The 15,737-nt window shown below is 42.0% G+C and overlaps 1 protein-coding gene across 1 annotated transcript in view; it reads left to right on the forward strand.

Moving 5' to 3' along the window:
- LOC144499829 (proteasomal ATPase-associated factor 1-like) overlaps positions 1-15,737 on the forward strand; it is a 33,976-nt gene that overhangs the window by 5,661 nt on the left and 12,578 nt on the right. The window contains exons 3-7 of the mRNA XM_078222359.1: positions 6,527-6,630; positions 6,739-6,828; positions 9,383-9,481; positions 10,169-10,319; positions 11,363-11,557. Of these exons, the coding sequence (XP_078078485.1) occupies positions 6,527-6,630; positions 6,739-6,828; positions 9,383-9,481; positions 10,169-10,319; positions 11,363-11,557 (639 nt within the window). The remainder of the gene's footprint in view (positions 1-6,526; positions 6,631-6,738; positions 6,829-9,382; positions 9,482-10,168; positions 10,320-11,362; positions 11,558-15,737) is intronic.

Genomic DNA, 15,737 nt, shown 5'->3' on the forward strand with positions numbered 1-15,737 from the left:
CCTTGAACCTTCATCTCGGCCTACTTTGCCAGGTGGTGTCCAAGCTTAAGTTGTGAGTACATGACCGCCTTAGGGATTTTATCATCAGTCATATGTACTACATGTCCACTCCACCAGAACTGGGCTCTGATGATGATGAGTGCTTCAATTCCAGACATTTTATGCCCTTTGAAGTACCCTGGTGTTGGGCACTTTGTCCTCCCATTTGATGCCCATGATGTTCTGAATGCATCTCATGTTTGATTTGATTTATTATTGTCACATGTATTGGTGTACAGTGGAAAGTATTGTTTCTTGCGTGCTGTACGAAACTACTTTATGGGCAGAATTGTACGCTTCCCCACCTGCAGGTTTGTAGATATGGGGTGAACGTAAAACTCCTTGGATGGGCTGGGCTGCTGCAAGCCTCAGCAATCTGCAGTTTTACCCTGAAGCATGCCCTTGCACCAATTCAGGCCCTGAAGTGGCCAATTATTTACCCCTTGAGGCCATTTCCCACCCAACCTCAATTTTCAGGAGTTTGGGGGAAGCCCCAAAATAAATCAGGTTCAGGCCTTGAACAGGAGGGGGAATGCCTTGATCAGCAATCCTCTTCGAACATGGACAACACCGCCCCCCTGGCCAATGTTTTAGGCCTCCCTCTCTCTCCTTGAGATCCGCAAAACCTACCTGTTCCTGTAATCCCAGGCCCTTGAGGACTGATTGCAGTCCTAGCCCTGCCCACTGCAGCTTCTGGTGCTGCATTGATTAGAGAGCTACCGGTTGGACGGCAACTCTCTAAGGCAGGACTTCCTCCCGAGTGAGGGGCAAGGATCCTGCCTCCAGGGAATTAACTCTTGTTGGAGCATGAAACGGTTGTGGGGCAGGCAGTGTCAGTGGGGGGGGTGTTCCCCGCTGCCCCTTCGGATGGTGGCCTTTGCTTTGTTCCAGTTTACGTATCCACTCTTAGCCACTGGCTTAGCTGCTTCCACTCATTTCTACTTTCATCCATTTCTGTAAATCACTGCCCCCACTGCTTCCTCAGCTCATCTTCCACTGCAGCCATCATCCATGCTTTTGTGACTTTACACTTCTGGAATTTCCTGCCCTTTCTCCAAGTTCTGTAAATTTTAGTTTGTACAAAGCTTTTTTGACACATCCTATCTCTCTCTAACCAGAGCAAGCTTTTGCACAACCAAAATATCAAAATATTTTGCTACCACCAGAGAGTGACCCAGATGCCACGTCACTGACTTGACCACCCAGTGTGAGTCTCTGGGATGGTGAGTTGTGAGGTAAAAGCTGATGCAAAACTGGTGCCGGCCTCGGAGGTCTCTTCCTCCAATTCCTCCGAGGAGTCTTCCGCGTTGTCAGGGCCAGGATGGGCGGGAGCAGCAGTGGGGGCCACGATGGCAGATGGCCCGGGCACATCAGGGTACAAAGTTAAATGCAAGAGAGGGAGAGGAATCTTGAGTTGCATGCAACTTACTTGAGATATCTCCAACGTGTGGAGGATTGGAAGGTGCTCACTCCTATGCTCCAGCCTGACCATGCTGTCACTAATGTTCTGCATGCCCTCTTCTCCCGTAAGCTCCAGTGCCTGCTCCTCAAAAGGATTGAGGACCCAGATTTCAGGCACGCTCTCTCCTGGCGATTTATGGCTATTCTCCTGTGGGGACAGAAGGAGCCATGTAAAATCTGATGGCACGGGTTCTTCAGGGTTTCAAGGGGTGACCCTCAGAGGGCAAGGGTTGTGATACTCTTGGGTGGGAGAAGGGAGGTGCTTGGGGGTCAAGGGCTGAAAGCATGCAGGGTGCTGGGGGTGGGGGAATCCGGGGGTCATTTAGGGGGAAGATGCTAGATGAGATGAAACACTCACCCTTGCTGCCCAGATGAGGTCATTCATTTTTTTGCAGCACTGTTTTCCGGTTCTCCTGACCAGTGCCCCGGCACTAATGCATGCTGCCACTGCCTCCCAGGCTGCATTTCCATCTCTTCCTCTGGGATAGCATCCTGCTGGGGGTGGGGGGGAAGAGAGCGTCCCGCTTTGCCTCTACTACCTCCAGCAACCTGGCCAGGTCAGCATCGACAAAATGGGGAGTTGTCTTCCTGGAGGCCATTTCTTCCTGCATTGCCTGCCTATCTGTCTGTTCATCCTTGGGGGGGGGTTTTATGGAGCTGTCCCTTGTTAGGGCAAATCAGCTGCATGCAGTTTGGGGGAGGCAGGGTAAGGGGGTCAGTAATATTGGGAGGTTGGTCCCTGATGTCCAAGAAGTCGGGGGGGTGGGGGAGGCTGTATCTGGACCATGGGGTTCTGTCAGTAGAGCTGTTTTCTGCTTTTCCTGTGCATGCGTAGATTGTGGCTCCGATCTGAGCTACTGGCTGTCTGGCGAATCAGGCCCCGCCCACTGCCTCTAGCGGCTAGAAATGGTCTAGCCCATATTTTCAAAGACTAAGTACATAAAAGTGAAAAGGGAGTGAAAACTCGCCTGAAAAACGGATCAGCAACTCCCATTTTCATGCTAGCTGGACACTAAGAAAAAAAATCTCGTAAAATTCCACCCATTTTCCACCTTTTCCTCCGATTGCTATTTGAGGAACACTAACGTTATTATCTTTTTATTCACTGTAGTGTTATTAATTCTGGACAATACTTGTTATACCCCCGAATCCCGTCATTTACCTTGTTTCAAAGCTGAAGCGTCCAATTTTTAAAAATGAATGGGGCGGCACGGTAGCACAGTGGTTAGCACTGCTGCTTCACAGCTCCAGGGTCCCGGGTTCGATTCCCGGCTCGGGTCACTGTCTGTGTGGAGTTTGCACATTCTCCTTGTGTCTGCGTGGGTTTCCTCCGGGTGCTCCGGTTTCCTCCCACAGTCCAAAGATGTGCGGGTTAGGTTGATTGGCCAGGTTAAAAAATTGCCCCTTAGAGTCCTGGGATGTGTAGGTTAGAGGGATGAGCGGGTAAAATATGTGGGGGTAGGGCCTGGGTGGGATTGTGGTCGGTGCAGACTCGATGGGCCGAATGGCCTCCTTCTGCACTGTAGGGTTTCTATGATTCTTCTATGATTACTTACTCCAGACTCTTCTCAATCTCCCCCCCCCCCCCCTCTCCACAATAATGATTTTGATTTTTTGACGAAACTGGAGTTTAAGTAAAAGTTAGGTGGAGTTGATCTTTTCAGAATCTTTGTTCCAAATACATAACAGGGAGCTTTTTTTTTAATGGCACTCGTGTATGATAAATATTGGAAAGCAAAGTGAGATATCATCTCCCACTCCCACACAGCAACAATAGCTCAGACAAATAGTCAAACTGCACTGGACTGTGGAAACATAAAAGTTGCAATACTGTATAGGAATATATTTGATGCACTACTTGTTTCAGCACTGACAAAATTCCATATGGCTTTGAAGTTATCAGTTGTCAGTTTTACTGATGTAAAAGTGGCAGGGTTGACTGCTTCCTCAGATTTTTCTTTTTACTGAGTGATGAATGAGGGCAGACATTGTTCGTATATTTAAAGTAAGTACGTGAAATATGAATGCTGACAATTTTTTTAGATTGAATTGGGAATATACAAGGGAGCCTTGGCTGAAAAATACAGTAATTGCATTGCAAAATTTGGAACAAATTTCTTGTTTCAAATGATTAACTTGTGAAATAAGACATTACCTGGTCCAGAATCTATAAATCCTTTGAACCAGACTGATTTATTTTTTTTGCAGAGATGCTGTATCTGGATAGCGTCATACTTTTTTGAAACGGAGATTTTGTTTCTCCAGCTTTTCTTCATGACATTGGCCTTGGGTACTAGGGAATTCCGTGCAGTGTTCAAACTGTGGTCTGGCCAAAGTGCCATACAGTTTGATCATGATTTCCCCTGACATGTAATCTATTTTGACTTGAAAAACAAGATCCTAAGCAACATAATATTTAAAGGGGTGGATTTTCCCAGTTCTTAACAGAATTCCTGTGCTGGTCTGATAAGTTATGTATTCCCCTGAGTTGAGAAAGTTGAAGGGTGATCTAATTGAGGTGTTTTAAAGGATAAAGAATCTGAGACACTAAGCACGGAGAAGCTATTTCTTATGGCGAAGTCACCGAAAGCAAGAGGGCATTCAGGAAGTGCTATGTTGCAAAGTATAAAATAAACCTGGAATTCTTTCCTCAAAAGACTGGAAGCTCAATCAATTCAGATTTCCAAGACTCAGTCAGTTGAATAAGAATATGAAACCAAGGTGATTAAATTGAATTGAGGTACAGATCAACCACGATCTATCTGAATGGCAGAACAGGTTTGAGGGGCTGAATGTCTACTCATGTTTCTTTATTCCTATGATGTGCTATGGTAGTAGGCAAGGACTTGGATTATCTATTCTGTGAAGTCTAACTGGAACAAATCCACCAAGAGTTAATATACATCTCTACAGGAAATTGCTTCTCACAGTCTCTTAGCAGGTAGTGTAGACTGTTTTGATGTACTTAGCAAATTATTTCAGAGTTCCTATACTCACCTTACCCAAAAGAGGCCAGTGAAGAGAAGTCTGAATAGTCTAAGAGGTTTCTGAGATAATAAGACTGTTTATCCTTTGAAGATCTTCGGAGCAGTTGGATGATCAATCATAGAATCCCTACAGTACAGAAGAAGGCCATTTGGCCCATTCGAGCCTGCACCAACAACAATCCCACCCTATCCCCGTAACCCCACATATTTCCCCTGCTGATCCCCCTGAAACTAGGGTCAATTTAGCATGGCCGATCAACCTAACCCGCCCAGCTTTACCAATGTTAAATTTTAACCCAGTCAATGTGATGATCATTAAAAATTACTGACATCCTCAGACCTCTCTTCCTCCTGCCCCTTGCATGTTAAAGTTTGCATTTTAAATTTTCAGAAAATTCCATATCACCCATTAAAGTAACAATATTGCTTTCTAAAGGTGACTTTTTATCCTGTTAATTGATCATCTTTCGTTTCAAAGTTTTGGTGCAAGCACCTTCCATTTTGAGCCCAGTTAGTTAAACATTATGCAGAATTTCTGTTAAAGCTGTTTGTTGATGTAAGAAATAAGCGTCGGTATCAGTTACAGATGCCTTCTTTTAACTTTTATCTCCCTTCATGAAGTCAGTGATTCTCAACAGTTAACACAGGGCTTTCACTCTAATGCTGTACTCAAATGGTGGTTATTCCTATATGGCGTAACATGGGTACATCACGACTCAGGTGCTGGTTTGCACTTTCAGCAGGAAATCTGGAGATAAGCAGATGTAGGAGGAGCCTTGTCCTTTTTCCATTGCCACCATTGAAATCCTGGAGACTTGTAGCAAATTGCAGCACCCTTATGACTGCCTTGGTTGAAATTAGGTAACTCATCCTAGACCAGAGATTGAATCTGGAATCTTCATAGCTCATATAGGCTATTACCACACCCAGCGGCATGTTGTCTCTTTTATCATGAACTACTTGGAGTGTTCAAATGTTTGTTAAATCAGAGCTGAGTCTTTGGAATAAATGTAGTCTTCATTTTAGAATGACATACATTAGCAACAATTAGAGACACTGAACAGTAGCATTTAAGTTCTAAAGCCCGCTTTCGGAGTGAGTTTTACAGTGACTGACTATTACTGAGCGGCAATCGCCAGTCCCAATGCTGGTGTTCAATCTGCAGTGGTCTAATTTCAACAGATGGTACAATACCGGAAGTTATCTGCAAATTGGTACTATGTTTTTTTGATCTTTGCAATGTAGCCTTACAAAAGAAGGATATTAAATTTTTATTTAACACTTTTCATCACCGTTGAACATCAGAAAGCATTTCATAGCCAATAAAGAACTTTTCATTAGAAGTCTGAACACTTAGAATCATAGAATCCCTACAGTGCAGAAGGAGGCCATTCGGCCCATCAAGCCTGCACTAACTCTACAACAGATCATCTTAAACAGACGCACCCCTGTGCCATATCCCCGTAATCCCACACATTTACCCTGCCAATCCCCCTAACCTACACCATTTAGCGTGGCAATCCACCTAACCTGCACATCTTTGAACACTAAGGGGCAATTAACATGGCCAATCCACCTAACCTACACATGGGAGGAAACCAGAGCACCCAGAGGAAACCCATGCAAAAAGTGCAAACTCCACATAGACAGTCACTCGAGCCTGGAATTGAACACAGGTCCCTGGCGCTGTGAGGTGGCAGTGCTAACCACTGTGCCACCATGCGCTTGTAGGAAAAGTGGTAGCCAATTTGCATAGTGCAATGTGATAATAACCAGGTAATCTGTATTTAATGAGGTTGTATGAGGAATAAATATTGATCAGTGTGCACAATGGAGAACTTCCCCGCTGTTCACAATTCATGTTACGGGATCTTTTTGGGTACACCTAAGAGGGTGGATGGGGCTTCAGTAACAACCCATCTGAAATGCAGATTTTAGAAGATGGTAGTTTATTTGTAGTGGACATCTCACACAAATGAGGAATTAATTATGTGATTATAATTGAGGACAATATGATCTCATGTCAGTTTTAAATTTAGGAGCAGCTACTTTATATGGCTGTATAAAGTGTCAAGGGGTTGGCAAAGATGGCATCCCAGTGGTCACAGCTTCAGAAGGATTTGAAGTGACTGAGATTACAAAGGTAAGATCTTCCTGCCCATATTATTTCCCCCCATTGCCATCCCTCAATACGCAGTCCTTTAAAAATTGAATGTTTCATTGTTTTTAAGGCTTTTTTTTCCCTTTGCAGAAAAGTATTTTAATTTCCTGTCCTGATGGAAATGCAGCCTCAAAATTTCTCATGCCTTACACAACCTTTTCCAGAATACACACGAGAAGTGTAAGTCCATGTTTTCTTGAAGTTGTTTCTGTGTAAACTGAAGGATGTTGCCACTTTTCTCAGGGTAATCACAGTCGCTAGCTTTGAAATTAACTTTACAATTGATCCCTTGTGATTAATTTGGAAAATGCTGCATTTGGAGACATCTATTGAGGATTTTCTGTGATTAGCCTGTGATGGCAATGCTTGTTATAATTAAACATTTGAGGTGAAAACTCTCAGTTCTGGCTTCAGCTCCCACTAACCATGTGTCAGTGCTGGTTGCGAATTTTCTCAAGACTTGGAGCTCTAAGGTGGCAGGAATTATGTAGTGTAAGATTCTTAATGGAACTAATAACATTTCATTAATTGGTGTAACATTTTTAAGAAGTGTTCCAGCAAGAGTACATTTAATTGCAAGCGATATTACTGTGTGTCTTTTAGCTGTTATGTCCTTGCTTCCAGACAGCTTTTTGCCGAAGCCCCTATTGGGAGATGCGTGTCCCATGTTTGCCTCCCTTTTCCTAAATAGTCCTTTTTGCATAGAGCAAGAGGGTTTATTTTGGCTAACAGTGCATTGTTTAAGATCCTTCATCTGCCTCAAGTCTTTGACAAACAATGCCCGGAATTCTCCGGCTGTTCACACCCCGCCGCTGCTGCCGGCGAGAATGGAGAATTTAGTGCTCAGCCGAATCTCCTATCACTGCAGCGGGACCGGAGAATCACAACTTTTACAGATGCACCATGGAAAGCATTCTTTCTGGTTGTATCACAGCTTGGTATGGCTCCTGTCCTGCCCAAGACCGCAAGGAACTACAAAAGGTCGTGAATGTAGCCCAATCCATCACGCAAACCAGTCTTCCATCCATTGACTCTGTCTATACTTCCCACTGCCTCGGCAAAGCAGCCAGCATAAATAAAGACCCCACGCACTCCGGACATTCTCTCTTCTACCTTCTTCTGTCAGGAAAAAGATATAAAAGTCTGAGGTCACATACCAACCGACTCAAGAACAGCTTCTTCCCTGCTGCCATCAGGTTTTTGAATGGACTTACCTTGCATTAAGTTGATCTTTCTCTACACCCTAGCTATGACTGTAACACTACATTCTGCACTCTCTAGTTTCCTTCTCAATGAACGGTATGCTTTGTTTGTATTGCACGCAAGAAACAATACTTTTCATTGTATGATAATACATGTGACAATAATAAATCAAATCAAATCAAAACAGCTGTGGGCGAAGTCGGAGGATCCAGCCCAGGGTTTTCTTTAAAGACCGCAAAGGCTATTTTCATGACACTGTACTCTCAACTATGGGTGCCAGTGAACAAATGTTATTTTTTATCCATCACTGTCTCCTGTTGATTTTAGTTCATTCCCAGTGCCAACATATTAATTGGAGTCTCGCGAGGACTTGACTGTATAATTTGATAGGACCGTTTTGTTTCAAGTCTGAAACCAAACCCGGTGTTACTACCCACAGTGAATGTGATCCAAAAACTCATTTGCAGCTTCTTCACATATGATTCTTTATCAGCTCCAGTTACTTAACCTGTCAGAATAATGAATCATGTTCCAGTTATTGTGCATTATTACTACAGCAGAAATTTCATCTAAATAAGATGTTCATCAGTAAAGGCAGATTTTTAATTCACTTGGGTCCTAAATTCCCTGAAATCCTTTGCCCACACCTCCTGAAGATAGCAACTTATACTGGATTGCCGTTCCATAGCACCAGCAGTCCTTCAGCCTCTTGCCCAAGTAACTACTTTCCACATTTCAGTTTGATTTCTGATATTTGTTGACTGGCAGTTGCTTGTATCAAGTTTGCAGTTAAATCAATGGATTTCAGTTTTCTGGCTTCTATCCATAAATCACTGTTTATCCTGCCATGGAGTCCATCTCCATTCCCCTCTTCATCGTTGCCTCCTGCTCACATTTGCTTTCTATTCATTAAGGCCTATTAGTCCAGATTTGGGAAGGGGGAAGGAATGTTGCCATATCTCCAACTGCTATGAATAAACACTAAGTGAACAGTAATCCAGCCGACCCTCCAGATGCCCCTATTAAATCCCGATTTTCCCCCTGATTGGGATCTCTATTACAGGATTGACTGTAATACATGCCTTTTGTTGTTGCAAATTCCTACAGTTTTGGCCTCAGCTCCCATATTCCATTGCCACTAAATCTTTTGTCAGCCACTATGAGGCATCCCTGAGCTACATCGAGATGGTTGTCCCTTTGACTTCTCTTCCCCTCGTGTGGAAACATCTGACCTCTTCTGATCACCTCATCAAAACACTGTGCTCACGAATAATAAGTCTAAGTAATGGAAGGTTGAAGGTGTTTCCCTGAAGACATTCTGTTTCTGAAAAATATTATCATTCATGACCCCAATTGTCGATAAATTTTAGTGAATTTGGTTTTTTTGGGGGGAAAAAATACATTTTGTTTTAACAGTTTTGAGTTGCGTTTGGGAAACAGATTCTGGAGTTATGTTTTTTTTCAACCTGAAATAAAATTGTATTTTCCAGAGCTACCTCAATGTTACCTTTTTCAATCTTGCCCTCTCTAGATAACCAGCATGGATATTTCTAGTGGTGGAGGGCTCGGAGTATCTTGTAGTACAGATGGAACAATGCGAGTTTGGCAGGCCAACAATGGAGAATTGAGGGTTTGCGTGCCTTTATTTATTTTATACTTGTTAATATTTCCTTCAAAGTTGGTAAACACTTGACCAAGTGGCAAACATTTTATAGCTCAAAGCCTGTCCTTGATCAGCTTCATTCGAAAGATTGTGTGATCTTATCATTCACTTCAAATTACCAATCACTGTTTGATGTTAAGCATCAAACCAAATTGTGCGTTTTGAATAACTTGAGGACGTGAGAATTTTCTACCTAAACTTTTCAGTGGACAATGGCGGGTACCTAGGGGATATTATAAAGTCATAATCACATCATCAGTTTCCAGTAACAACATAAGTGGGGAAACTGCAGATCAACCATTTTATAACTGTTATTGGTGAATCTCAAGGTTAGACTCCTGCTTTGTAATCCTTCTGGTGTACCCATTATAATTTCTTAAAGCTGATCCCACATTGTGCAAGTAATTTAGTTACATGTTTGGTGTAGCTGTTGTGGGCATCAATGCAAATTGGATAGGCAGAATACTTCATCAGTAGTAACATCCATACTAATGGATTCAGTGTTATAATACAATCATTGCCAATTCATCCAAGATCATCAGGAGTGGAACTCAGAACAGTTGAACAGTCGACATGCCAAAGTGTGTGCATATTTGTGTGAATGTGAATTGGAAGCATTCATGTATCTAATCCATTATTGATTTTAATTTTTAGCGAGATCTGGTTGGCCACATATACGATGTGAATTGTTGCCGATTCTTTCCCTCGGGCATTGTGGTTCTAAGTGGTGGAATGGATGCTCAGTTAAAGATATGGTCTGTTGAAGATGGAAATTGTTCTGTAACTTTAAATGGACACAAAGGAGGTACACAGAACTATTAACAGAGTCTGTTTGAGAAAAAAAATTATATTAATAGCAAAGATTCTGAAAGAAATTCCATATTTTTAAAATAAAATTTCTACAAGTTCAGATTTAGATTTTTGAGCAATAAAAATTGTTTATTGAAAACCTATTGAGGTTACATTCAATTTCTGTTGTAGTGGTCTTTGATTTTCCTTTGACCCCCTCCAGAAACTGAATACATCTCACAAAGCCAGTCTGGAACAAATCAGACACTGATTTTTTAAAAGTCCACCCAACTTGGGCTTGTGACTGTGTGGTTGAAAATCATCTTTTGAGGTATTGGGTTATGGCCCCAGTTCAGGCACTCTTAATAAATCCCCCACTGCTAACACCTTACAAGTATAATTGATTCATTCAATCTTTGTTTATTCAAAGGTTGTCGTAAAGCCTTAAACATGAGTGTTACTCCTGCCCAAAAGATATAATCCAATAAAGACTAAACCCAAGAATACTGTAAAAGTCATCATTGCTATTCTGCTGTGACACGTGCAGTCAGTTTTCACGTTTGTCAGAAGGAGCACTTCTCACCATCTCTCTGTCCCAATGAGCAACAACAGTGTACAGTGCAGTCTTCTGTGTTGGGCTAAATGATGCGTATTAACTCTGTGGCCCAGTATTTTATGAAGACAGTTACAAGCCTTTATTATTTATGGCATTGTACTGTCCATTCAGAAATTGTTATGCTGCTTTAAGTCCAAGGTTTTATGGTTCTGCTATTTTATTTTTGACCAGTAAAGCATATGTTTGTTCACTGCAAACATTTTTTAAACCCCTCCCCCAAATTATTCTTTTATTAATGGCAGTGAATAATAATGGAACAAAACGATAGGTGCATTCTGCATGTAATTCCAACTTTAGAATTGGAGGGGACCTCATTTTACTTGCCTTATAAAGTTGTATTTTGCTTTATATTCTCCAAAACAGATGTCATTGCATGTATTAATGTTAAAGGAAGACATTTATTTAAAGTTGGATTTTCTTTTTTAAATTGATTTTTTAAAAAGGTATTCTTGATACGGCAATTATAGAACGTGGACGAAATGTCATCTCGAGCTCCAGGGATGGAACGGCAAGATTGTGGGATTGTGGCATGTCCACTTGCCTTGCAGTTCTAGCAGATTGCGGGAGTCCCATTAATGGCTGTTCACTTGGTGTTGCTGAAAACACAGTGAATTTGGGTTCTCCTGAGCAACCACCGAGTAAGTAAACTGTTGTTGCAAGCTCCCCAACGTATTCCGGTAGATACTTGAAGCGTATGGACCAGGAAGATGTGAGTTTCATTCTTCAGTTTGTGCAGTTACACAACCTCAACAGGGGCAGTGGTAGGATGCTGTAATTCCCCGTGGGATGGGGGAACTGGGTAAAAGTGGAGAATCTCCTACTAATGCTGCTTCAGCTCAGCATCCAAATACTGGTGTTGTCCTGACTTGAACCCAGCTTAATACACAACCTAAATGGGGAGGCGATGGCCAAGTGGTATTATCGCCAAACTATTAATCCAGAAACTCAGCTAATGTTCTGGAGACCTGGGTTCGAATCCCGCCACGGCAGATGGTGGAATTTGAATTCAATAAAAAATATCTGGAATTGAGAAGCTACTGATGACCATGAAACCATTGTCAATTGTCGGAAAAAACCCATCTGGTTCACTAATGTCGTCGAGGGAAGGAAATCTGCTGTCCTTACCTGGTCTGGCCTACATGTGACTCTCAGACCCACAGGAATGTGGTTAACTCTAAACTGCCCTCAGAACAACTAGGATGGGCAATAAATGCTGGCCAGCCAGTGACGCCCATGTCCCATGAATGAACAAAAAAAAAGAAAATAGCATAGTTTCTATCTGTTAACTCAATTTTGAGAACTGGGATGGAAAAGTTTGTAACCACATCTTTTTAAATTTTAGATTAATCAACAAGTGACTTTAGGAAACACACTGCAATCTCCTTTTTAATCCAGCAGTTAAAATCATAATCCATAATATTGTTGATCATTTTTCTCTCTCTCTCTCCCACTTTCTCTGCTTTCCAATGTGTTCCTCACTGACTCCTGCTGGGGTGTATTTGCGAATATTGCAGAAACATTGAGGTCAAGATCGGAAGTATGCTCAGATTGCCCTATTGAGTTTACAATGGTTGTAGATGGAGAACTATTTGTGAAACATTTCTCTTAGTACCTGTTAAGGAAGTTGTAGTCATATTTGGACTAAGATTTATAATTGGCGGCTGTGCCCCTAGCTGTCTGGGCATTATTCCCTGGAATTTCATGTTTATGCCCCTTTGCCTCTCCACCTCCTCTGTTAAGGCCCTCCATAAAACTGTTTTTTGACTAAGCATCTAGTCTTCCCTCATAATATCTTTAGTCCATCATCTAGGAATTTTTGATTTTATTCCTGAAGTATCACTTGGATATCTTTTCTACTTTAACGGTATAAGTGCAAGTTATTGTTGTGATTCATTGCTTCCAAATGTTGCCACTCATCCAGGGTTTTCATAGAAGTTATAACAAATGAGTTGGAAATTTAACCACATATCCTTTATTCTACCTATCAGTGAATTTTCAGTATTTGTTTAAATTGCAAGTACTTTTTGTGCCATGCTCAAATTAGCCATTTGCAATTATTAGTTTTCATTTAATTTTAAATTTTGTAAAATGCAGTTAAGTATACAAAGCCATCAGTGCTGGGGAAACACTTCGGGGTGAGTTTTGTGGTTGCAAGTCAGCCATGATTCCTTATACTTATTGGAGTTTAAAAGGATGAGAAGCAATGTTATTAAAACATAAAAGATTCTAAGGTGGCTTGATAGTGTAGATGCTGAGGGGTTGTTTCATATTATGGGGAATCTAGAAGTAGAGGGCACAGTTAAAGATTAGGGGCCTCTCATTCAAGACAGAGATGAGGAGAAATTTCTTCTATCAGTGTTGTTTGTTCCACTAAGAGGCTGGATCATTGCATATACCCAAGGCTGAGTTAGACGGATTTTTGATTGACAGGGGAGTTGAGGGCTATGGGGGACAGGCAAGAAAGTGCTGTTAAGGCCACAATAAGATCGACCATTATTTAATTAAATGATGGAACAGGCTCAATGGGCCTTATAGCCTCCTCCTGTTCCGATTTCGTATCCTACATATTGCCTCAAGCAAAAATCTTTTATGTCTTTTGATTCAGTTACCAGAGCTGGTATGGAGATGCGCTGAATAGCCTTGTGGTAGTGATTAAACGCTGATGTCTTGGTGCTTGTCTCCTGAGGCAGAAGATCATTTTCAGACTCTGCTATTAGTCTGCCTTCCTTGATAAAAATGTAGGCTCGCAGTTGGGATGGGATGGCGATTTGTTACATCCTTTTTTTTCTGTCTCAGAACTGATCCTAGGTTCTGCAACTTTGAATTTGATTGAAAAATAGACAGGTTTTTTTTACATAAAACAGCCCTAATAAAACAAAGTTAATGTTAGCTGCATCTGCAGCACTGCACTGTTATTTCCAGGGACAAGTCCCTATATAAGAACATAAGAAATAGGAGCAGGAGTAGGCCATCTAGCCCCTCGAGCCTGCCCCGCCATTCGATAAGATCATAGCTGATCTGATAGTGATTTAGTTCCACTTACCCGCCCGCTCCTCATAACCCTTAATTCCCTTATTGATCAGAAATCTATCTACCTGTGACTTAAACATATTTAACGAGGTAGCCTCCACTCCTTTAATGGGCAGAGAATTCCAGAGATTCACTACCCTTTGAGAGAAGAAGTTCCTCCTCAGCTCTGTTCTAAACTGACTCCCCCTTATTTTGAGGCTGTGTCCTCTAGTTCTTGTTTCCGTTCTAAGTGGAAAGAATCTCTCTGCCTCTACCCTTCATTATCTTATATGTCTCTATAAGATCTCCCCTCAGCCTTCAAAACTCCAACGAGTACAGGCCCAATCTACTCAATCTCTCCTCATAAGCTAACCCCCTCATCTCCGATATCAACCTGGTGAACCTTCTCTGTACTCCCTCCAAGGCCAATATATCCTTCCGCAAATAAGGGGACCAAAATTGCACACAGTACTCTAGTTGCGGCCTCACCAGTACCTTGTACAATTGCAGCAAGACCTCCCTGCTTTTATACTCCATCCCCTTCGCGATAAAGGCCAACATTCCATTTGCCTTCTTGATCACCTGCTGCATCTGCAAACTGAGTTTTTGCGATTCATGCACAAGGAACCCCAGGTCCTTCTGCACAGTAGCATGTTGTAACTTTTCACCATTTAAATAATAGTCCATTTTACTATTATTCCTTCCAAAGTGGATAACCTCACACTTGTCAACGTTATACTCCATCTGCCAGATCCTCGCCCACTCACTTAGCCTGAATCTCCTGAATCTTGAGATTCATTCACTTCAACCTTGCTGCTTATCTTCGTGCATTTGGAGTGCCAATAGCGCTGATTGGAGTCTGCATATTGGAGGTGAGAACTCTTGAAGGAACATGAGCACCCGCCACCTATATACAGAGACAGCAATCAGAACTGTTAGCCCTGGAAGCACATAAATAGAGAGCCGGGTTGTTCAGTGCATTAAAAAAAAAACTTTGAGTTGCAGAATGTAATCCCCAAACACTAATAAACATCCTGAAATCCAATGTAATAAAAATGAACTTAATTTATTCTGTCACCTTGAAGCAGTGGCCCTGATCGTAGGCCTTTATTCAGGGCTGTTTTGCTGTTGTATGAGTTTTTGATTTGTTAAGCTTTTTTTATGCAGCTGTGTCAGCTTTTTAAAAAGTCATGAGCTTTACTGAGATTTGTAGGCTGGCACGTATGCAGTTCCACAGCAGAATGGTGAAAAGTCTCATGATGCATCTTTCACACACAAGCACAGGATCTGTCAACAGCAATTCAAAAAGCTAATACCCAGGTCCAAGTGAAATTTGCAACCCAAATCTTCGGCTCTAGATAGAAGGGCAAGTCTATTTTGGGGACATTTTTGGCAGACATTTCCTACACGGTGGTGCTTCATGTATTTTCTGGAAGCATGAGAGCTGGTTTCATTGAAATTATAAAAAAGGATTCTGAAGGGGATTGACAGGGGAGACACAGAGGTTGATTTCCCCAGTCTGGGGAGTCTAGAATACAGGAGCCTCAGGGTTAGGGATCAATGAGATGAGGAGAAATTTCTTCACTTAAAGAATTGCCAATCTTTGGAATTTTCTGCCCCAGAGGGTTGTGGATGACTCCACTGTTGAGTGTATTTAAGACTGAGATTGATAGATTTTTGGTATATCAAAGAATCAATGGATATGAGGAACTGGCAGGAAAGGAGTTGAGGCCAAACATCAACCATGATCGAATTGAATAGCTGAGCACAATTTAGCGGCTGAATGGTCTAGTCCTATTTCTTATGTTC

Source organism: Mustelus asterias, chromosome 10 (assembly GCF_964213995.1).
Source record: "Mustelus asterias chromosome 10, sMusAst1.hap1.1, whole genome shotgun sequence".
Classification (NCBI taxonomy): Eukaryota; Metazoa; Chordata; class Chondrichthyes; order Carcharhiniformes; family Triakidae; genus Mustelus; species Mustelus asterias.